General features: G+C 41.9%; 1 protein-coding gene across 3 annotated transcripts in view; it reads left to right on the forward strand.

The window, feature by feature from the left end:
- LOC138612532 (serine/threonine-protein kinase BRSK2-like) overlaps positions 1 to 22,820 on the forward strand; it is a 140,164-nt gene that overhangs the window by 88,110 nt on the left and 29,234 nt on the right. For all 3 annotated transcript variants that reach the window (XM_069685886.1, XM_069686044.1, XM_069685965.1), the window contains exons 3-12: positions 729 to 814; positions 3,628 to 3,768; positions 5,980 to 6,096; positions 10,433 to 10,466; positions 12,725 to 12,793; positions 16,668 to 16,814; positions 18,751 to 18,782; positions 20,085 to 20,249; positions 20,474 to 20,571; positions 22,157 to 22,310. In XM_069685886.1, the coding sequence (XP_069541987.1) occupies positions 729 to 814; positions 3,628 to 3,768; positions 5,980 to 6,096; positions 10,433 to 10,466; positions 12,725 to 12,793; positions 16,668 to 16,814; positions 18,751 to 18,782; positions 20,085 to 20,249; positions 20,474 to 20,571; positions 22,157 to 22,310 (1,043 nt within the window). The remainder of the gene's footprint in view (positions 1 to 728; positions 815 to 3,627; positions 3,769 to 5,979; positions 6,097 to 10,432; positions 10,467 to 12,724; positions 12,794 to 16,667; positions 16,815 to 18,750; positions 18,783 to 20,084; positions 20,250 to 20,473; positions 20,572 to 22,156; positions 22,311 to 22,820) is intronic.

The raw sequence follows: 22,820 nt of genomic DNA on the forward strand, positions 1-22,820 counted from the left end.
CGCTCTACTTTCTGACTGCCTGTATGTGGCTCTCGGCTCAAAGTCCCTCTGGTTCCTACTGAAGACATGAATCTTCAGCAACAACTCGCAAATATATTATTTATTAAAGGCTCTGTAATTTCCTGAAACAGCTGCTCACTTTAGGAGGAAATGTGGAATTTGTGGGGGACTATTTTCAGTAGCGGATTAATCTAAAAGTATTTGGGGCAGAATGATTGTGTATGAAAGGATTGGATTGGATTGAGTGTGTTTTCATGGTAATGAAGGATTATATCACCTAATGCAACAGTGCGTCTCGTTGACGTGTTTAATGTTTTTTGAAGAACACTGGAGCTCTGTGGCACGGAGGAAGAACAGATATCAGGCTGTGATACACAAACACTGTAATGTGTAAGAAAAGTGAACGAGTGTTTGCATCAGAAAAACACAGTTCTGCAAGTGATTCAGTTCAAATGTTCAATGTTTCTGTTTTTATCAAGAGCCTAACAACACGGGTGTGAAAAGACCCCAGGGCGCCTCTCGGTGTGAGAAACACAGTGATGAATTGTGTGTGTGTGTGTGTGTGTGTGTGTGTGTGTGTGTGTGTGTAATGTAGTCCAGTCTGCAGGTTCTGATTTGAGCCCAGTCAAACAGGCCTGTGGTGGCAGACTCATTATTAACATTAGACTGTTTGTTTCTGTAAATGAAGATGATTTCTTGAATGTTTCTTCTTCGTGTGTTTCCTGCAGGTGGAGCGGGAGATAGCCATCCTGAAGCTCATAGAGCATCCTCACGTATTAAAGCTGCATGACGTCTATGAAAATAAGAAATACCTGTAAGTATATTTGCTCTCTTGTTTGGCTGAATGCTGCTTTTACACTGTGAGAAACCGCATCGTCACCTTTTGAGATTTAAGATACAACTTTAGCCTGAGGCAGGAAATAAAAGCAGTAAATCTACTGCACAAAGTGGTAAAGGACTAGTTACTACAATTTAATTATATATTCTGAAGGGCTAGGAAATGGAAGCACATCTAATATTTATCAAATATTATTTCTGGTGAATTTCTAGGATTAAACCGAATTAAAATGTTTGAAGAAAATGCTGGATATTAATTTGACCTTCATTCATAACCGACAAAATATTTTCTATGGTTTAAAAAGAGTTTTTCTTCCTCCACAATCTGAGTCATTCTCTGCAAAGTATCTGCTGATTCTGAGTCCTGGTCTGACACTTCTGTTGTCCTGGATAATACAGCTGCAAGGTGCACACTTCAAGTTTATTGAAGTTATTAAAATCAAACCAATGTACTGCATGTGCTTGACAACGGACGACCTCTGTAATGCATTAAGGAAAAACATGCAGGGGTCAGTCGGTAGTAACACAACGCTCTAAATGAGACTCTTACACTGAGATGAAGTCAAACACGTGCAAAGCAGAGTAAAAGTTAGCTAAATTGAATTGGCTTGTGGCTGAGATGCTGTTTCAACAACTGCCAAAAATAAAATTATTTTGTCTTTGCAAAAATAAGAAAAGAACTCTATGATACTCTTTATTTCTTCACATTTCCACATAAAGGGCTGACAAACAGCACGGATAGGATATGAAAATGAAACATTGTCTAAATTAATCTCCGGGTTGTCGCCAGCGCTGCAGAACAATCTAACATGCAGCCGTTTGAGCTCAGGGAATTTATTAAAGCATGTAATGTTTTATTGGTCGCCTCCCCCTCCCGCCCTCTGCGACCGTGCAGCTTTAATGTATATCCGTGTTTTGTTGTATACATTAATCTACTGCGTGTGGCGGCTTTGCTCCAGTGGCGTGGCTTAATGCGCTGTTCAATTATTGATAAAGGCGCCGCCGTCAAATGGAGCAGGAATTCGTTTTCTTAATGTTGCGAGGACAGGGACGGATGGTCATCGTGGACGCAAACAGTTTGCAGCAGAAGATTTCCCACTCACAAATCACAAACCAACACGTTTGTAATTTAAATAGCTCTGACAAGTAAACGCTTGAGCAGATCCCTTAATCTGCTAATAAATCAGTCCGTGCAGGAGGAGGCGGCTCTGCACGCGCGGTGAGGATCAGCGATGACAAATGAACGAGAACAGAGATATAACATTTTAAACCACAGCCACACATCGGTGTGGGATTTTCTCAAGGATTTACACTGTGCTTAAATGTTTTGTGGGAACTTCAACATGTCAGGGACAAATAGTCAGTAGTTTATGACCCAATTATTTCATTAATGCTTCTTACATGTCGAGGGAAAATTAGATTGAGGATTTAAGGATGTTTTATCTTTGTATGGACTCAAAGAAAGGGTTTATTTTTAAACCTAAGCCCTATTTTTATTCAATACAACTAATACATACAAAATGAATTGCTTCAGTAGATACTACTGCTACAGCCAGCTGCTGCCAAATCCCTGCTTGCAAATGCTCAGCCAAAGTCGGTCCGCTGAAAGTTCTTGTTGTTTCCACTGACAGGCTCAGAGATAGACCTTTGTGTTACAGAGATAGATGATAGAAGCAGACGTTACATCGCTCTCTGCAAACACACCAGACTCCACTGACAAAAACAGTAATTTAAGCACCCAGAACACAGGAGTCGATGCTCTACTGCTGCCTTGATCAGTTAGTTTGTCTGTGTTATTGTGTAAGTTTGTAGTTTTAAATGGTCAGTTCAGATCAAAACATTTATCTAACACACAATAACAAAATACTATCTGACGAGGCAGCAGTGAACCAGCAATTCCCTGTTCTCTAAAGTTAAATCACTGTTTTTGTCAATGGAGTCTGGTGGCTGAAAAGTGAGCCATGTAACATCTGTTTTAAAAATCATCTTCCTCTGCAACAAAAAGTTCTCTCTCTGTCGGGATCCTTTCTGTAATGTTGTCAGACTCTTAAGCTGTTTTCCCACTGGTCAGAAAACCCTGCTAACACCGGCTTTTTTGCTTAATGGGAAAGGTTACAATCGGCATTCAGACCCGGGTCACATGACTCTGCAGTAGACCCGGGTAATTATCGCCTCAGCTCCGATCAGCATTGACGGGAAGACAAACCCCATGTTGACACGCTAATCTCCGCCCCCTTTCCGGCGGGATTATGCTCCGCGGGAAACTTCTGCGACTCCTCGTCATCTCAGTTACAAGCTCCGCCCGTCTCCGTCCGAGCAGCGCTCGAACATCATTCCAAATTTGTCGGCGCCGAGTTTGATAAACAGACTGAATGAGTAATAGAGACAATAAAGACCTAACCACCGTAACATCTTCACTGGTTACTAACCCTGTCTCCGGCGCGTTTGTGACGTCAGACGGTGACGCAGCAGGAAACAGACCGACAGGAGGATACTTCACTGGCAATGGGAAAAGAGACAATCATCATCTATAAGCAGGTCTTCTCGGGTCTGAAAAACCTGTGTCAGTGTGCTAATTTTGATGGGAAAGAGGTATTAGAATAACAATCTGAGCCTGTCAGGCAAAATGAGCATTTATTGGACGTCATTAGTCGCCTGGTTTAAAACTACAATGATGACACTTTTTTTAAGTACAGTTTGTTCATTCTGTAACTTACTGAAGTATTTCCATTGAAGAAGACTTTCGACATCTTCCAGGTAAATTCTGACCCGTTTCCTCTTCCTGTGCAGGTACTTGGTGCTAGAGCATGTGTCCGGGGGGGAGCTGTTCGACTACCTGGTGAAAAAGGGCCGGCTAACGCCTAAAGAGGCCAGAAAGTTCTTCAGACAGATCATCTCAGCTCTGGACTTCTGCCACAGCCACTCCATATGGTCGGTCTCCTTCATACTCACTAAAATACGACAACAAAGAAGTTTTGTTTTTGGTCATGTTGAATGTGTAGGCTGCGCAGCTCGACTCTTTAGCATTTACTCTGCCTTTCAAAGGCAGCAGGTTATCGTTTCATTCCTTGCTTTTTTACTCTGTGTTAAATCTATCTCTGAGCGTTAAGCATCAGACTAATTACCTCTTGCAGGGTGAATACACACTTCTCCTTTACCTTTACCGTCCTTTGATGCATCACTTTGTGCCAATCAGATGAACTACAACTCATTTCCATCTGTAGTCTTGCTTAATTTCCCCCTTAATTGACAAATAATTGTGTGTGCACCCTTGACTGTAATTTGCAGCAATTAAGTGAATATCCTCCATATTACTGTGAAATAACTGAGAACATAAAGTATTGTATGTGCTGCTTTAAAGCTCAGAACCTTGTATGAAGCGGTTTCCTAGAAGCTCTGGACTGCAGCTCGGTTTGGATTATCCCACAACAGGCTTTTTGCCTCCTCTTCAGCCTCCTTCCTCATCAGCTGTAGCCGGGGGCGACTTCACGGGGTCCGGCTCCTCTTGATCTCTTTTCATCTCTGAGAGCACCTTTAGTTCCTCTACGCGTGGCTGCAGCGCTGTGTGTGTATCTAAGAGCAATTGCACATCAAAGAAGCTGTGCCTCTGACTCTCAGCATCATACATCGAGTGTTTAGCTTTGAAGGGCCAGATTTATTCTGTGCTGTGTTTCCTGGATGGACCAGAGAGATACTCGACGAGAGTCAAGCTCTTATCTGCTGGTTTCATTTCTCTCCCTCGTTATGAGTAAAAGAGCAGGTCTCATACTGACTTGGGCCTCCTTTACATCTGTTGTTGTAGCATTTAGAACTACCACTACCTGCTTCCTACAACCTTCCAGAGCTGCTGTATTAATACACAGCTTTACATTAAACTCTAATAAAGAAGCAAAAGAAAAAATGTCACCAGATTGTTCAACCACAGATTTCCAGAAGCCGGTGGACAGGAAACATGTGGGACTTTGTGATCTGGAGGAAGTCAGGGGAAACATGACTCCTGACATCTGAAAGACTTCAGCTGCTCCAGAAGTGTTTCAGATGAGCAGCTTCATGTCTACAAGAAATCTGCAGCAAATTACAGCTTCTAATTATTCTTTTACCTTAAAGTCTGTGACTCTTAACTGCCAAGTAAATCTGCATTAACGGTACAGGTCTTCACGGGTCAGCTGTGTCTCATAGAAACACACAGGTAGCCTTTTACATCTGCATGAGACACACTTCGCTTTCAACTAACTCCAAACCCACTCAGGGCAGTGTTAGATGCTCACATCAACTGCTTCAGCCAAGCAGCATGTGCAAAGTCAGTAAAAAGACTGATAAGAGGTTTGATTGGTGTAAAATGTTGAGTCACACGACGTAGGACTTTAACCCAGGAGACTGAGGTTTCATGATGTGTTTCCCTAACCAAACAGATTTTATGCCTATTCCTAAATACACAGGTCGTTCTAGGAAAAGCCAACCTTGAAGTACAAACTAAATAGATGCTAACTTGTGCATCTGTAGGTGCAAAAGAAAGGCAATAACGAAGATTCAGAGAGAAATAAATGGAGGCACATGTGGGATCTTTGCAAGTTAGAGAGTTGGATTTGTTTTTAACTTGAGCTAAATTAAGTGTTTATTTCATCTGATCACAGTAAAGAATAAAAGGCCCTGGAAGGTAAGTTAACTGAGCACCGTGCTGCTCCGGTCGAGGCTGTTTTTCTGTTCTCCCTGCTCTGAACCTGGAGGTCAAACCGGCCACACAAGCAGCGGGCAGAGAGGACGGATGTTTCACCAAAGAGAGAGAGCTGAGCACAAAATGATGAATCATTTAAGTCAAGAAGAAATACCAAAATGTGTCTCCTTGTGAATGTGAGGGTCTGCTGCTTTCTGACGTTGTTTCTCTTTGTACCAACATGCTGCTGTCTCATCTTTAGCTCTTTTTTCTGAGGTGTTGCAGGTCCAAAAAACGTATCAGTTAATAAGAAAATAATCTAATAATCACTCAAGGATAAAAATGATTGCAGCAGATTAATTAAACCCAAAGTTCCAGGTGCTGAGTGGACCTCTGAAGACCTTTGTGTGGCAGTCAGCACACTCGACATCAGTATTGAATTCAGATGAAGATTTAACCTCCCTCTTGTGTTTCCTGTCGTCCTCCAGCCACAGAGATTTGAAGCCCGAGAACTTGTTGTTAGACGAGAAGAACAACATCAGGATAGCAGACTTCGGCATGGCGTCTCTGCAGGTCGGGGACAGTCTGCTGGAGACCAGCTGCGGGTGAGTGCTTTGCATGGTCCGGCCTCTTCGTAGCTGTTGGATGCATTCAAAACGGGCCGTGAAGGAGGTGTGTTCCACTTCCCACGCTAAAGTTGTGATCTATAAGGAATGTGCACGAGGAGCTGAGAGAGGCTAATGAGTAAAACAATTTAAACACATTCATTTTCATTAAACATATTCTTGTGTAGCTCTTCGGTCGTTTTTTGAGCCCACTTTACGTGAGTCGTGTGTCGTGCTGATGCTGGCTGTTGTGTAAGACTCTGTGGAAATAAGTAGAAATCCTTCTATTTGTGAGGTCCTGGTGTTTGTTCCGCAGGCTTTAGAAAGCTCTGTAGGATTCAGGCTGGTTCAGTGTGTCCCACTCAGCACAGTTAACCGCAGGCCAACAAGTGTTTCAGGGACTCAGTCATGTGGAACAGCTCCAGCCCGACTCCTCCGGCTCTGACAGGCTGCACAAAGGAGAGAGAAGAACGTGGAGAACCAGGAAAAATGTTCTGCCCGCAGTTATTTACAGTTATTATTCACACTCACACGACACTGGTGCTCCGTCAAACAAATGCAACAGGGAAGGGTTTTGTTTATTATCTGTAATATCAAGACACAAAACACACAGAAAACATCATTTCAGTCTGGCTTTAGTTATAACTCCACTTTGATAAACGCTCTTTATTATTTGTTGAAGTGTTGGTGAATATTTATATGAATCATTCAGTTAATACAAACACAGTACAAACAGTTGGATCAGTTTCGGTGGAAATTAAGGTTTTCTAAACTTTCCATGATTCCCTACAGCTCTGGGACTCCGTATCTATGTACATTAAAAAGGTTCATTCTTGACTTCAATCTGCTTAATCTCACTTGATCTGTCGACCACGACCATCCCTACGGTAAAAGACCTTTTTATTAAAGAGGAAGAAACAGACGTTACATCGCTCTCTTCGAAGACGCCAGACTCCATTGACAAAAAGTGCAATTTTACCTCACAGAACTCGGAGACGATGTCAAAAATGAGCCTCAGTTCACTAATCTATGACCAAACTTTAAGTCGAGTAGGTTGTCTGTAATAATAGATGCCCCACAGGGTTTTTAAAAGACTGAGGACAGCTTAGCAACTTTAAAAGTAGAGTTTTCTTTGAAAATGCATTTCTACTCAATGTTTAGGCCCCTTTTTGCTCTCCACACAGACTGTTTACGGTGAATAATACTCAAGCTCCCAAACCAGAAACCAGAACAGATTCTGCCTTCATATAGATGAGATAACATTCCGTGTTATTTATGAAAATACATGCACAAACTCTAACAAACATAACACAAACAAACTAACAATCAGGACAACAGTAGATAACGAACGCCCGTGTTCTGTAAGAGATGTAATCCAAGACCTCTGACATCCATACAAAGTTTTTGAGTAAGATGCTTTTGTTAACCAGAAACTGCAGTTATATTGCTTTCTTCAAAGCTACCAGACTCCATTGACAAAGTCACTAATTTTACCTCACAGAACATGAATGTTGCTGGTCTTGCATTGCCTCGTTTGGTTGGTTTTTAGGGGGTTATTGTGTGACTCTGGCATTTTAAATGGTTAGTTCAGATCCATCACAGTATTGTTATAGCACACAATAACACAAGCAGACTAACCGACCAAAAATCGGCAAAATAGAACAGCAACCGCTGTGTTTAAATGACTGATTTTGTATATGGAGTCTGGTGGCTTGAAGAGAGCGATGTAACGTCTGTGTGTGGTTAAAGAAAACATCTTTTCAGGTCTCTCTCTGCAGGGATCCTTTCTGTCATGTTGTCACACACTTAGAATAACAATCTGAGCCTGTCAGTGGAAACAACAAGAACTTTTAGTGGACGACCTTTGATCAGGCGTATTTGCCCCTTTAGAAACACACTGGGAGTCGTTGGGTTCATCTTGCCCCCGTGGAGTTGATATTTAGCTCAGCTTTATCTTAATGCCGAACATCTTTTGACCAGTAAGTTATCAAAACTAGGACCATGCTTACTGGATTTATTAAAGACACTCCAGTACTTTTAAAGTGATGCAACACGAGTTATCAGTGCTGAAGAACAGAGCTGTCCATCTGTCAGATTACTCTTCAGTGCTGCAGACAGTTTTTATGAAGACGCTCTGATGGATCCTGTTAATATCTCCGTGAGTAACAAAGTCAGATGACTCCTCCACTTCATATGACGTTAATGCAATTCATTAAATGTCACTCAGCGATGAGTCGCCTCCAGCAGGAAGGATGATCATTTGCTCTGCTGTAATTAAATTACAGTTAGTATATTTTGACACGTCTGTGTTTGAGGAGTTCAGATTGACTGGTTATACATACATTAGCATAGTTAAGTATGATGCTGGCAGTGATGGAGCGTGTGTTTACTATGAAGCCGTGTGTGTGTAACGCACAGTTTGTATGAATGGCTGTTAGTGGAGTCGTTCTCTCTGCTCCATTTGTTGAGATGAATCCACGTATAGGAGGAGCAGATGAGTGTGATCACTGCAGTGTGTGTGTGTGTGTGTGTGTGTGTGTGTGTGTGTGTGTGTGTGTGTGTGTGTGTGTATGTGTGTGTGTCATTATTCAAGGAAGAGAGAGACGTGGAACATAGAATAAACAAACTGGTCGAAAACAATACATTCAGGGAATCAGATGCATAAGATAACTTTAGGAATATAAAGTAGTAACCGCAGTTCTCACCTCAGACTGATTTAAACGGTTGTTCCAGTATTTTTAAAACTCTTTTAACCTTTATTTAAATCTTGAGGAATCATCGAGGGCATGCCTATAAATAAATAAATAACTTTGAGAGTAAATTTAAAGCAGAATAAATGTATACAGAATTATATAAAAAATTAGAAAAAGAGGGATACCAGGTCGTCACGGTAAGTTGTTAGATGCTAGATGCTCTTGAAGGCTAAAAAGTGAACTGTCGAGGGAGGGAAGCCACTGGGCAAGAGTCATAACTCTTCCCAGCCACGCCCTGAGGAAGACCCGATGAAGGTCGAAACCGGCCGGCGTTTACTCCTGTAGTATTGATGATTTTTACGAGAGATGCCCTGATTCAGTAAAGGCAGTTAAACTAAATCCTTGTCTCGGTGCGAGTGTGCCTGAAGAAAGCCCCGTGGCTTCCCTCCCTCGACAGTTATATAAAAAGTATAGTATAATAATAAAAGTAGCAGGAAAACAGCAACATTTTTATGTGTGAGCAGCAGGACAAATAAGTTTAACCAAATTTTGATTTTGCACACGTAGTTTACTAAGGAAGTGATGTATGATGGGAAGCTGCAAATAAGGGCTTTATAAATAAATATAAAGCAAAACCTCTGAGGTCTTTCTGTTAATGATGTCCAACAAACCTTTTCATAAAAGATGCAATAATGAGTAAAGTAAGTGTCACAGATGATAAATCTTAGGGCGGAGTGATAAAGTGAACTACGTGGTTTTAGAGTGGAGGCAGAGGTCTGTCCAGAGGTCTATTTACCGTGATATAGCACGTTTTTAGTCTTGTTAGAATTCAGGACTAATTTCAAATTAAAAAATGCATCTTGTAGTTTATAAAGTGTTGTGTTGTTGCAGATATTTCTGTGGCAAACTGTGTAGTATCTGCATAGCAACACAGAACTGTATCATCAGTGTAAAGGTGGGCGTTAAAGTAGGTTGACAAGGATGTAATATTGCTTATATAAAGTGATAACAAGACGGGACCCAAAAGTGAACCTTGTGGAACCCCTCTTTTGACAGTGGTGAAAATACAGAGCAATCATTTTTAATGTTTACAATTTTTTGGGTCTAAATGACTAAAATGTACAAAGAATGTTCAGACACACAAATATTTGTCGGATCTCATCGTACCATAAACACAAAGTCTCACAATAACACAAACAAACAAATCGTGGCAGCGTCAAAGCATCAGATCCAATGTTCTGTAAGGTTTAATTACTGTACCTGAATTATGATCTATGGAGCCAAAACCTTCTTCTATATTTGTTGTTGGCACTTAAGTAAAGCCTCATTGTAGAGAACAGTGCTGGATGTTGTCATATGTTATTCAACGGGATGAGCCATCATAACATGAATTTGGTTTGAGGCCATTTTGTCTTGCGTAACGCTCACTTAGCTAACAGAAAAATAATCCACATCAGGAAGTAAAAGTTTGGTGTTTTCATGTTTCTGGTTGAAGTGGTTCCTGTTCCTTCAGAGAGCATTAAGAGAGCAGGTTGTCCTGATGTTCACCTGGTCACGTACTCTGCCGGCTGTGTGTGTAGTGTTGTGTCATGTTGTGTGCAGATCAGTGTGAGTCCATAACCGCCTCTTTGCCTCTTTCACAGATCCCCTCACTACGCCTGCCCAGAGGTTATCAGGGTAAGTGCTCTCTCTTCCTCTCTCCGTGTTTCTGCCTTTCATACAGTAAAAGCAGCTCTGACCGCAGGATGCCTCTTACATCACTGCTCCATCCTCTGCATGCACTCACATTCGCCTCTCCGGTCTCTGCCCCTTCCCCCTCCACTGGGCTGACAGACACTTCAAACACTTCAGATACTCTTAGAAGATTCTTTAATGCAGTCTTGCACACATGTGTCTGTATTTCCTCTTATTCCTGTAAACATCTTCTTTATGTTTCTTATTTTGCAAACAAGTGGTCGTTTGGTTTTACAATATATGCAGCAGCTGAAATCACAGTCAAGACACAGCATCTAACACTGAACATAAAAACATGGAGGCACCTAAAAACAAACTACACATAAAAGTACTAAAATAAGCTTCTAAAAAAGTACTGAAAACTTAAAAATGAGACAAAGAAGAGATCTGTGATATGTAGTAAATATCCAGTGTGCAGAGTGGCTTGAAACGTCTATAAATAAATAAATAAATGTATGAAGCGTATGCAGCTGTTTTCTGTACAGGAGGACACATTGTTGGTTTCATAACTGCCCATTAAAGATCTGGTGGCAGCCTCTTACTCTGCGTACATGACCGCACAGCCTCGAGTGTGATGTTGCTTTTATACAACAGTTACACAAGCGGCAAATAGAAATAATAATCAACTACAGATTGTTTTTTTCGCTCCACTAACTCAACTAGTTCCACAACTTACCTGAAACTGGACTGTTGTTGCCAAGCAACACAAACATCCTCACGCACTGTGTCTACATGTTACCACCGATCAGCCACTTTGTATGATGCATATTTATCTGTTTGATTTAATTTATAAAGCAACCAGTGAGATAAGAGTCTGCTGTGTGATTCAGAGGCACCAGCTTGATCAATGAGAACATACACGGTCTGCTGTAATGTTAAATAACAGTATTCAGCTGACTGAGGCGGAGTGATACACAGAGTGAAAAGTCCCAGTGATGTTGTTCTCTATCACCACGCATGGAATGCCTCGTGTCCAGTCAGATTACTTGGTCAGAACTAACTGTTGTATATTTGGATATATTGATGTTCATTGAAGGTACTATGCAGTTATACTTAAGGCTAATACTGAATATTTGACATAAAGGAGGCGATCAGGTCAGCTGAGTCAGTGATCTCTATTAAGTCCCTTCTTAAGACATCATTTTATTGGTGAGCTTTTTTTTTTAAAATTCATTTAAAATAATTTTCTGTCTTTTAGACTTCTTTTAAATGACTTTTATATTTGTTAAATAAAGTGTTATTTTAATATCTGCCTTTGATTTTATGACCTGTCGGTTTTACTTCACGACATGTTTGTTTTGCTGCCTTTGTAAAGCACTTTGTAACTTCGATTTTCAAATCTTTAAAAGCTTTATTATGGGGTGCTGGTTGAGCTCAGTCAGAGCAGGTGCCCCCTAGAACTCGACCTCTGCCCCTTGGTGCATGTCATTCTCCCGCTCTCTTCCCCACATTTCCTGTCATATCTTTAATGTCCAATCAATAAAGGCAGGAAAACAGCAGAAAGAATAATGTAAAAACAAACAAAAAAAAGCTTTGTTACAGTACAGTAAGTGTCAACAGTTATCGAACCATCCTCTACCCCTGGTGTGCAAATACCAGTTAGTGCAGCTGTCTTCATGTTCTTCACACGTCCCACAAAAACACACAGCATACGTCTGTTTACTGGTTGCCAGTATCTCTAAATATTTGCCGATGCCAACCTGGCGATACCTGTCGCCCCCTTTTGTCTTCTTTCATGTATTTTGCTTTTTTAACTCGTGTAATGTGAAATGAATCTGATTTGAACAGTTTCATAAATCTGAGAGTAAAATTTATATTTCAAATTTAAATATAGATAAATAAATGTTGCCTGAAATATGAGTAACCTAACAAGGATCTTCAACGTCATTAAAAAAGGAACATTATCCTCCAGTGCAGACTCTATCTATGCACTAACAGTCGCACAGTAGACGAGCGAGGTTTGGTGAGAAAATTCAAACTCTTCGTCCCAAAATAACTCCTGCACTGCAGTCTGCAGATTGCTGATGTTACATTGCAGGAACTTCCATATATGGGCGTATTTTTCCATTAAGTAAGGTGCCAGGGCTCAGAGCAGTCGGGGTGATTTGCAGTTTTGGTAAAGAATAAATGTTGCACAGACGTTTCCTGGAGTTTATGATGTGTCTCATCTCTCTCTCTGTCTGTCTGTCTGTGTGTTCCAGGGGGAGAAGTATGACGGGAGGAAAGCAGACGCGTGGAGCTGTGGAGTCATCCTGTTTGCACTTTTAGTGGTGAGTGACGGCTGCTGCTGCTGCTGCTGCTGCTGCTGCTGCACCAAAACAACACATATGGATTTAGCTTGTTTCTTAAAGTTTATGGATATCATTAAACAGACGTCATATTGTGCATTGGACATGACAGGAAGTCTGCATCTACAACATGTGTTTGTGAGGGGATAGACATGGCACTTAACCCTTAGAACTCCAGACGAGGTATTTTTACTTGTTGTGATGTCACATGGACTCAAAACCCAAAACAAATATAGATCCACAACAAGTCTGAATATTTAAAATCTAAACAAATTATTTATTTCAGTCACTCTGGTTATAATTCATCTTTAAAAGACGTATTAGTTATTTCTCAGGATCTCAGTAGACGTCCTGACGGTGTGCAAACATGCAGGCATTTAAATCTGGTATGATAATTGACCCGTCTTGTTTCTTGCTAAAGGACTGATTTAAAGCTTCATGTTAGCTTCCCAGGCTAAATGTTGTAGCAACCTCAGAAGGTTGAATGTTAATCCACAGGGAATATCGTGGATTCTTGAGAGCAATTTGTTTCTATACAGTCTCACCTTTGCACAAAATGTTCGGAAGAACGACTGGACTGATTTCTGTTTTAGACATTCCCCTGAGAGTGTGTTTGTCATTTTCTAATTTAAAAAATGCTGGCACAGGAAAACCTCCCCCTCTCCTGGTTTGATGCAGCGTTACAGAGGAAAGAGACGGGACGGAGAAGTTGATTAAGTTTGTTCCTGAGGCAAATATTTATGCTGAATGAACTCTTTATTTGTGAAGCAGCAGAGTATTCAAGGTGAAGAGAAAGGTCAATGACATGACTCAACACTAAATGAACTACCTGGCAACAGCCCTGGCTCTGGGAATTAAAGGTTAAAACCAAACGCACGTTGTGACAGAGCTGAAGGTCACTTCATAGAAACTATGTGTACTTCTGCTCTTTTAAGGAAACTTAACTTCGCTGTTTGAAAACAGTGGATGCTGTAATGTTGTGTTTCAGACGTGCCTTTTTTGGTACTTCCTGTCTGTGTTTTTTACAAAAGGTGGGACTGAGTTAAAGATCAGATGCTGGAAACACATTGTGTACCAATAAAACATTTAGAGCCACATTATAAATTAAACAAGAAAAGAAATGAAGCAGGCGTGCACCTTACTCACTGCTGTTTATCATGTCACTTCTCAGGAAGAGTTCTGCTAGCTGCTGCTAACATTAGCTCAGCTAGCTGCTGCTAACATTAGCTCAGCTTCATTTTCGGGGCTTAGCTTGTTTTAAGGTCAGGATTCATTAAGCGTTAGTTGATCTCAGGGTGTTCTCCTTCCCAAAACACACAGACCAAGAGATTTAAACCAGTAAAAACACTAAACAAAAAATTTTGAAAATCAGTCTTTCAGTCGATTTCGGTAACCTGTCTTTGGAAGCAGAGTTGCTGCTAACGTCCAGTCTTTTGTGGGATTTATTATCATACAACAAGGAAGGCAATATATTTCTTTGTTTTTTACATTTTTAGGACAACTTTTATATTCTAAAGGACACACAACCCCGTGTAAAAGGTTTCACGTATCAAAGTCACTAGGCTCTTCAAGGCGGGATTATTACGCCTCTGTTACGTTTCGTCCTCTATGCACGGAGGCGGAATGGAGGGGCGAAGTCAGTCCGCCTCTGAGCCGGCATCAGAGGTATAACGGAGGTGAAGTGGTGTCAGTGTGAACAGCGGAGCCGTGTGTTTGTATTTTAAGTAAGGCTGAACGATGAAAATCTAATTGTGCAAAATATCTAATTGTGTTTATTTAGACTCATGTTGCGATTTCGATATGATTTGTGATATCAAAGGAATGATCATTTTTACATCTTTATTCTCATTTTCATTGAAAGACATATTGATGGTGTGATTATGGTTCTTCTGTTGGGATCCGTACCAAACGAAGATATTTGAAACTTGTGGCAAGATGTTTAAATTTAAATGGTATTTTGACAAACATTTTACTCAAATATTCGGCCTCCTGCAGTTTGAAACTTGCAGTAGGTCATATTGCGTTTTCTAAACCCTAATTTACAATTAACACCTCACGCACGTTTTGTTTCTGAAACACCAGAACGCTGTAAAAACACACACTGGGGCGGTCCAATGTAAAACGACAAAGGCTGCATGATGACGAGCTTCGTTACGGCACCGAGGCTGAACCGCCGTGTAAAAAGGGCTTTTGTAAATGCATCATCATAGCACGACTTCATGTTCATTCTGAATCTCTTCTCTGGAGAATCAAAACAGTCTCACTAAACATAATCTAACGTTTCTCAAGTGTGTGAATGTTTTCTTACAGCCCTAACATCCACATCATTTCACTTCTCTTACCTGCAGCAACAACACGTTTCTGTTGGAAACTAGCTTGTTTCATGGTTCATTTTTGCTTTATGATAGGCGGTTTGAACTATCCATGTCGAGTAGTTATCGATTGTTATCGACATATTTTTTATCACAATCCCGTATGGAGATCCTTTTGTCACTGGGTCGTAGTGGGACGTGACAAACGATTTCCTCTCACTACAAAAAATAAGCTGTTGGGAACACTCGTCCTCCAGTAAGACAAACAAATACATCTGAATGTTTATCTTTTGGTTCCCTATAGTTCTTATAGATAATCTTCTTTAATATTTGAATTAATCAGTGGAACGCAGAGTGTCATTTAAAGACATGAGACACGCTCACATAACAAAAGCTTTTCGTGCCAGCAGTTCAGAACGCGACAGTGACGAGTGAGTCGTCAGAGAAGCAGCTAAATTACAGTTTGTTGGTGAGCTGTGTGCGTGCTCGCGTGTCCTCCTGGTGATTAAGATGGAGCACTAACACAGTCATCATGTGAAGATAAATCTCTCCACTCGTCTTTTTTGATTACCCGGCAGTGTCAGCGGCCATCTGGCTCCGTCCTGCACCCGTTTACAATGAAGGAGGAAACCGTATCAGTCATCACGTCACTGAGCGCGCTCCCCAGCTGCCGAGCAGAGGCCGAGCCGGGCGGCTGTGACACAAACTGCTTCATCATCACTGACTCTGATCTCTGTTATCTCTCACAGTCCTCTTATCTGTCCAATCCAGATTATCTGTGAGTGAACACCTGACAGGCTGTTTACATGACAACAGGAGGAAGTCTGTGTACTCCTTTTTGACCTGTCACAGACCTCTCGACACCCCCGGACAGATTGCCCCAAAATAAATCAGGATATTCACACCTGGTGGATTATTCTAAAGACTTTCATGACCCCTTGACCTTTCCTCTACTGCCACCATCAGGCAGGAACGCTTCTTTGCGAGTCCCATTTCCAGTTCCCAACCTCAGCCAGAGCCTCTGCTTTTCGCATGCTGTCGGGTGGTTTGTCCTGTTTCTTTTGGGGATTGACTTTCATCAGTCATCTGTCCCCTCTAAGGAAGATCCTTCAGATGCAGACATCAAAAGGATTAGTAGAATAAAAAGCCCACAATGCTTTGCAATTTGAGGCAGTGGAACCTGGAACATGACTTCTTAAATCATATTGAATGTCCGAGTTTAATGTCGATGCGTAGGTGTAATTGCAGATGGTATAAATACACATTACGCACAAGCAGAAGAAATAAAATGGATTACAATTCAAGTAAAAACTCAAATTACAAGCACAGATATATGAAGACAATTATACAGTAAGAGATAGAAATGATCCATGGTTCTTTCAGTGTCAATTAGTGAGAGGGGAATGAACATAGTACACCTAGGAGAGCTGTGTAAGCTGTTTTTATGTTAATAACAACTCAGGAAGTATTTTGGTGACATGTTAGATTCATTAAACTGTGAGATAAACAGTGACCAACATGCCGCGCTGGTTCCTCCTCTCCAGGGCGCCCTGCCTTTCGACGACGACAACCTGAGGAATCTTTTGGAGAAGGTGAAGCTGGGAGTTTTCCACATGCCGCACTTCATCCCTCCAGACTGTCAGAACCTCCTGCGCGGCATGATCGAAGTGGACGCCGGAAAGAGGCTCACGGTAAGCGACACACCTGACCTCACCTCACCTAACCTCCCTGTCCGGTCGACTGGCCTGGCCGGAGGACAGGATTAGGCTTAGAAACTCTTGCTCGGTTTGAATTTGTACAGTCTGCTGCCTCGGGGACTGTTCAGGCTAAATTTAGCAGAACTGCACCATGACTGGCCCTGCAGCTTCTGCGCTCTGCATAAAATCTTTTCATCTCCGGCCAAGGATTTGTTCTGGCTCAGAATAGAAACATAACCAAAAGAACAGAGGGTTAGTTTGGATGATGTGCTTTCACTTCTGTTTTGTCTGCAGTTATTTGAACTGTGGATGAACAGCTGTAAACGTCTGCATGTCTTACAGACGAGGAAGAACAGAGAAGTAAATTCATGTCGTAGCTCAGTCATGGCAACTTGTTAAAAGGGTCGGTCATGTGATCAAAACAGCTGTGACACTTTCACATGGTGTGAAATCACTGCCTATTTATCACTTATTCTCACAGCTACAACCTAAACTCACCTGCAGCTAAAATAGCAACGAACATTCCCACCAGAGGTGCTTGTTGATTCACAGAGGAAACCAAATGGCTCTGCTGAGTAGGACATTATGAGCAGCTGTAGTTTCCCTTTCCCACCACACAGAGTATTATAGTCCTGTTAGGTGGAGATCAAAAAGATTTTAAATTGCTCCAACAGATTGCTTGACAGGCTCAGATTGTTATTTGGCAACATGACAGAAAGGATCCCTACAGAGACAGACCTTTTTGTTACAGAGGAAGATGATTTTTTAACCACAAAGAGACGTTACATTGCTTTCTTCAAAGCCACCAGACTCCATTGACAAAAACAATAATTTTACCTTGAAGAAGCAGTTGCGTTGCTGTTCTACCTGCTGCCCCGTTCAGTTTGTTTGTTATTGTGTGACTTTGGTGTTTTAAATGGATAAAAGGATCCATTTGTGAATCAGACAATAACACAGAAAAAAGCCAATTGAGGCAGTGGTAGAGCAGCAACTCCTGTATTCTGCAAGTTAAAATCACTGTTTTTTTCTATGGAGTCTGGTGTGTTTGCAGAGAGCGATGTAACGTCTGTTTCTGGTTAAAACAATCATCTTCCTCTGTAACAAAAAGGTCTATCTCTGTAGGGATCCTTTCTGTCATGTTGTCACACACTTAGAATAACAATCTGAGCCTGTCAGTGGAAACAACAACTTGTAGTGGACATCATCTGATTAGCTCAATTCACCCCAAAGGAAGCTTTGATTGTATCCAGAAGAAGATCTGTGAAATCTGGTAAATGTCCTCAAGTGATGTCACTTGAGTCAGCATCATTTGGAGCTAAACACTACAACTTTTGAATTGATAAAAACGTGCTGGTGTGGAGGAAAAAAAATTAGCTAACCAGACCTTAACAAGCATAAGGGAACTGTCAGGGGTCGCACTGCATTATGGGGAATTTAGGCACCATACTTTGACAAGGAAGAAGAATAAAAAAATCTGGTTGTGTTGCTTTGAAGTTATCCATGATGAGTCCAATATTTTAAAGAAGAGTGACCCGTTCAGGCCGTTGGTGGTGAAAGGGTCGGCAAGTCCTGTTGAAAGAGGAGGACAGTATGTAACCTGACAGGAAGTGCTGCCCTACAGGCTCATATTAAGAAGTGAAAGTCCAAATTGGAGTGGATGTGTGTATTTTGGTTCTAATGTCATATTTGCTGTCTAAGTAGGCCGAGTTCACTTTAACAGCCTGAGGTTACGACCAGGTAATCCTTCGTCCTTCCTGACCAGAGTGGATGGCTCCCGTAATACTTGTGGAGTCTTAAAATGCATATATAAAGCTGTAACAAACATCAAATGCACCCTGCTTCATAAGTCCTTCACACGTAACTGCCCTGTGTCTTTAACTTATAAATAAGAGTCATCAATGTTTATTTCTTCCTCCTGTTTCTGTTACAGTTAGAGCAGATCCAGAAGCATACGTGGTACCTGTAAGTATCCGCCTGTCATTGTTTTTGCCTGTTTCTGTCCACGTTAAATAAGATGGTTAAAGAAAAATGTAGAATAATAGTAAAAACATCGAATCTGGTGTTTTGAAATCTGTGCTGGCACCAAAGTAAAAGCTGAAACACGGTGACGTCGCTACAAAGAATTCCACACAGTAAACCTTTTTCAAATTTAGCAATGTTACAACTGAAAATGTTTTTTTTGTTGTTGTTGTTTTGTTGTTGTTGTTGTTGTTTTTTGGGGGGGGTTGTAATGTATAAACACAAAATAGTCCATAAATTTGAAGTGGGAAGGAGGTGATTTAAAATGGTATATTTACAAATAAAAATATGAAGTGCTTTAAATGTTTTGCTGTGAAACTTCTAATTACTTTGATTTCCAGGTTTTAACACTGTCAATTCTAGAAATATCCGAGCGGTACGAGTACTTATGAAAGTCACTGTATTCACTGTATGTAGAGTCTCTCTTTTCCCATGTGATCCCGGAGCAAGTGAAATGTACGTGGAAATGTATCCCTCGCTTGATTTTGTCGATCCTGTCTCTCTCTCAGGGGCCAAATTAGTTGGAGTGAGTCTGTTAGCTCTGACCTTTCATGGCCAACTAAGATTTGGACTCACTAAGCGTTTCAGAAAGATAAATGACCTTTTTTCAAATTGCACACTTGTCTTTTTAACTCTGAAGTGTTGCCAACATGAGATTTTGCAATGAGCTTTAGGCTGTACATCTGTAATCCTCTAGTCCAGTGGTTCCCAACCTGGGGTCCGGGTCCCCCTTAGGGGGGCGCCAAAGATCTTTTTTTTTTGGTCCCCAATATAGTAGCTACTTTGTGGTCCACAGCTCTGCAAACTATCGGCTGACTGGTTTTAATTTTTGCCAATGAAGATTTTCAATGAATCTCTTTATTGTTTTGGTGTACGTGTGTGCGGGCTGGGGGGGCTCAGCCTTTCTTAGATACAAGCATGGGGGGGCCCCAAGAAAAAAGGTTGGGAACCACTGCTCAAGTTGTCCGTTTTAAGTGATTATACCTGTTTTTGATTACTTAGCAGAAAGTCTTGTGCAGTAAAGCACGCCTCCTTAGAGGATCAAGACACACAATGTGCACTCGTACAGTTTACATTTTGAGCAACACTGAGTCATTTGTTCTCACAAGAAGGTCAAAAGCAAAGGCCTCAAACTATAGGCGACTTTAGTCTTAATTTTTATTTATACAACCTTCAGTAAAAAGGCAAACAAACACTCGCTCTGAAAAGTTAGCTTGCGGTTTAGCTGCTTGTGTTTCGTTGCAGAGCGGGAAAGAACGAGCCGGAGCCCGAGCAGCCCGTCCCCAGGAAGGTGGCCATCAGGACGCTGGCTGCAGCCGAGGAGATCGACCCGGACGTCCTGGAGAGCATGCACTCTCTGGGCTGCTTCAGAGACAAGGAAAAACTGACCAAAGACCTGCTGTCTGAGGAGTGAGTGAGGGGGAGGAGCAGAGGGAGGGAGGGAGAAAACCACAGAGGAGGCAGATTAGAGAGAGAAGGAGGGAGGCTGGATAGATGAGATCGCTGGGGAAAATGTCAGTTTGATGAATTTTTCTATTTAATATGTCGTTTTGATGATGGAGCATCTTACTGTCCTGCTCTTAAACAACGTGCACTCAGCTGACGAAAGCTTTCTGACCGTCCTCTTTCTGCAGAGACAACCAGGAAAAAATGATCTACTTCCTGCTGCTGGACCGTAAGGAGAGGTATCCCAGCCACGAGGACCAGAACCTGCCGCCACGCAACGAGATCGGTAAGCAAGTCCTGCTGAACAACACTACACACGGCTACAAGAAACAGAGACATTTATTTTAAGACTAATTATCTTCCAAACAAATGACATTCCCATCAGCCTCGGCTGTGCTTTGTGTTTGGTGCAAAATAAGCAAATATTGGTGTGCTAATGTGCTCAACGAAAAGGGTGGCCAATATTAACCTGCCAAACACCAGTATGTTACCATGGTGACAAAGCATCGACGAAGCCTATCGACTTATAACTGGAAAAATATTGTTTAGCTAAAGTGAGCATACGTTTAGCATACGGTTAGAACGAAATTTAAGTAATCACAGCTGGATTTGTGTGAGATGTTGGCGCATGAGACAGTAGCTGGGTTGACTTGGAGCCTCGCTTTTTTACAAAAATGCAGGAGAGCAGGAAACACATACACATAGGGGCAGGAAGTAAAACAAGACATGACCCAGATGGGGCAAGAACTAACAAAATAAAACAGGAAACACTAAAAATCACACTCAGGACTGTGACGTGTTTTCAGATTATAATTCCTTTAAAATTCCAAAAAGAATAAAAATGTGAAATTTTAACACCAGAAACACAAAGCACAAATTCAACTTTAAATCTGTTTCAGAAGGAAAGTTTGATCCCTTTTATAAACTGCTCAAAAGAAAACGTTTACCATGTTAACAGTTAAAAAATTTCTTTCTGAGCGTGTTCGCTTGTAGGAATGTACATAGTTTCTCCTCTTCTTCTTAAAGTTAAATTGTGGTTGGCTAACCAGCTTATAGACGGTTCGCGGCCACCTATAGGACTTGTGACGGACATTGATAGAAATGTTTCTGTATTTGTTTGATCAGAAGCGACACAAGAACAGTAACTACTGCTTTAAAGGAGCAGTTCTCCCCTGGAAACAGCAGCTGTCAGTCAGAGCTGGTGTTCTCTGTAATCAATAGAAGCAATAATATTTGAAATTGACGCCCCAGCTGTGGAGAAAGTTGTACAAACAGCTCGTGGTTTCGCCCATTCTACATTCCTACAACACCCAGCATGCATTGCGCCCCTCCCTCTGAAAGGAACGGCCCAGAGAGAGACGCTGGAGTGAAATACGACCGTTTCACTGCAGGCGACGGCTCAGAGCGGGACAGAATCTGAAATATGACAAGAATATACCGGTGGATCGTCTAAAACATCTTCCGGTCTGCAGTCGACATTTCAAACCTGATGATTTAGAACGAGACATGACATCGGAGGCGGGCGTCCTAGATAGAGGAGGTGTAGTTTAGCGAGCTCCCTGAAGGTTTGCCAGGGCCCATTGGAGAAGCGGATAGCGTCCTCCAAAGGCACAGAGCGAAATTGCATTTTTTTTCTTACCATAATGGCATTAGCTCCCCGTGACAGGATGACAGGACTGAGGTTGAAAATCGGCGAACTGGCCCTTTAAGCTAACACAGAAGGGTTTGGCTTTATAATTAAAATCTAACCCACCAGATTAAAGACATACGAGTTCTTTAAATACTGATAACTTTTGGCAGTTTAGTTTTTCTGACTAGTTTCTGTCCTTGTGCTATCCTTTCATTGACCTTTGACCCCTGACCCCGCTCAGCAGACCCTCCCAGGAAGCGCGTGGACTCGCCCATGCTGAGCCGCCACGGTAAGCGGAGACCGGAGAGGAAGTCCATGGAGGTGCTGAGCGTCACGGAGGGCGGGTCTCCGGTACCGGTGCGGCGAGCCCTCGACATGGCTGCGCACGGTCAGAGGTAAGAGACCGCACGTGTGTTCAAGAGCATGGACAAACATGTCTGACACACGCAGGTCTGTCGAGGAGATTTGCTGTTGTTTAAGTGTAACTGATGATGTTTTTTATATATGTATAGAACATGTATTTAATCCCAGAGAAGTGAGGGGAGGAGGTGCAGCTCAGCAGAACATTTAACTGCTTCGTTCTCAGATTTATGTCCCGCACGCCGTCTGTCTGCTCTCAGCACAACCTCAGTCAATTCTTCACCTCATTGAGCTCCGTCAGCTCCACTCTGAGGTCTGTCCTCAGCTGTAAATCCCTCCCTCCTTCAGCAAACTGCGGTTAAATACATGCTGCATCCTTCTCTCTCTGTCGGTTCAGGATGTACAGAACATATCACACAAGACCTGACATGAGCTCCTGTTTCAGCCGCTCTGCCAGATGCTAACTGTTAGCTCTGGTGGAGAAACGTGAAAACTGTTAAAAAGTGCATGAGCAGGACTGTCGGGTTTGTGTAAAGTGTGTGTGA

This window comes from Semicossyphus pulcher, unplaced genomic scaffold (assembly GCF_022749685.1).
Source record: "Semicossyphus pulcher isolate SPU_LCO1_2020_fin unplaced genomic scaffold, fSemPul1.0.p SCAF_1, whole genome shotgun sequence".
In the NCBI taxonomy this organism is placed as follows: Eukaryota; Metazoa; Chordata; class Actinopteri; order Labriformes; family Labridae; genus Semicossyphus; species Semicossyphus pulcher.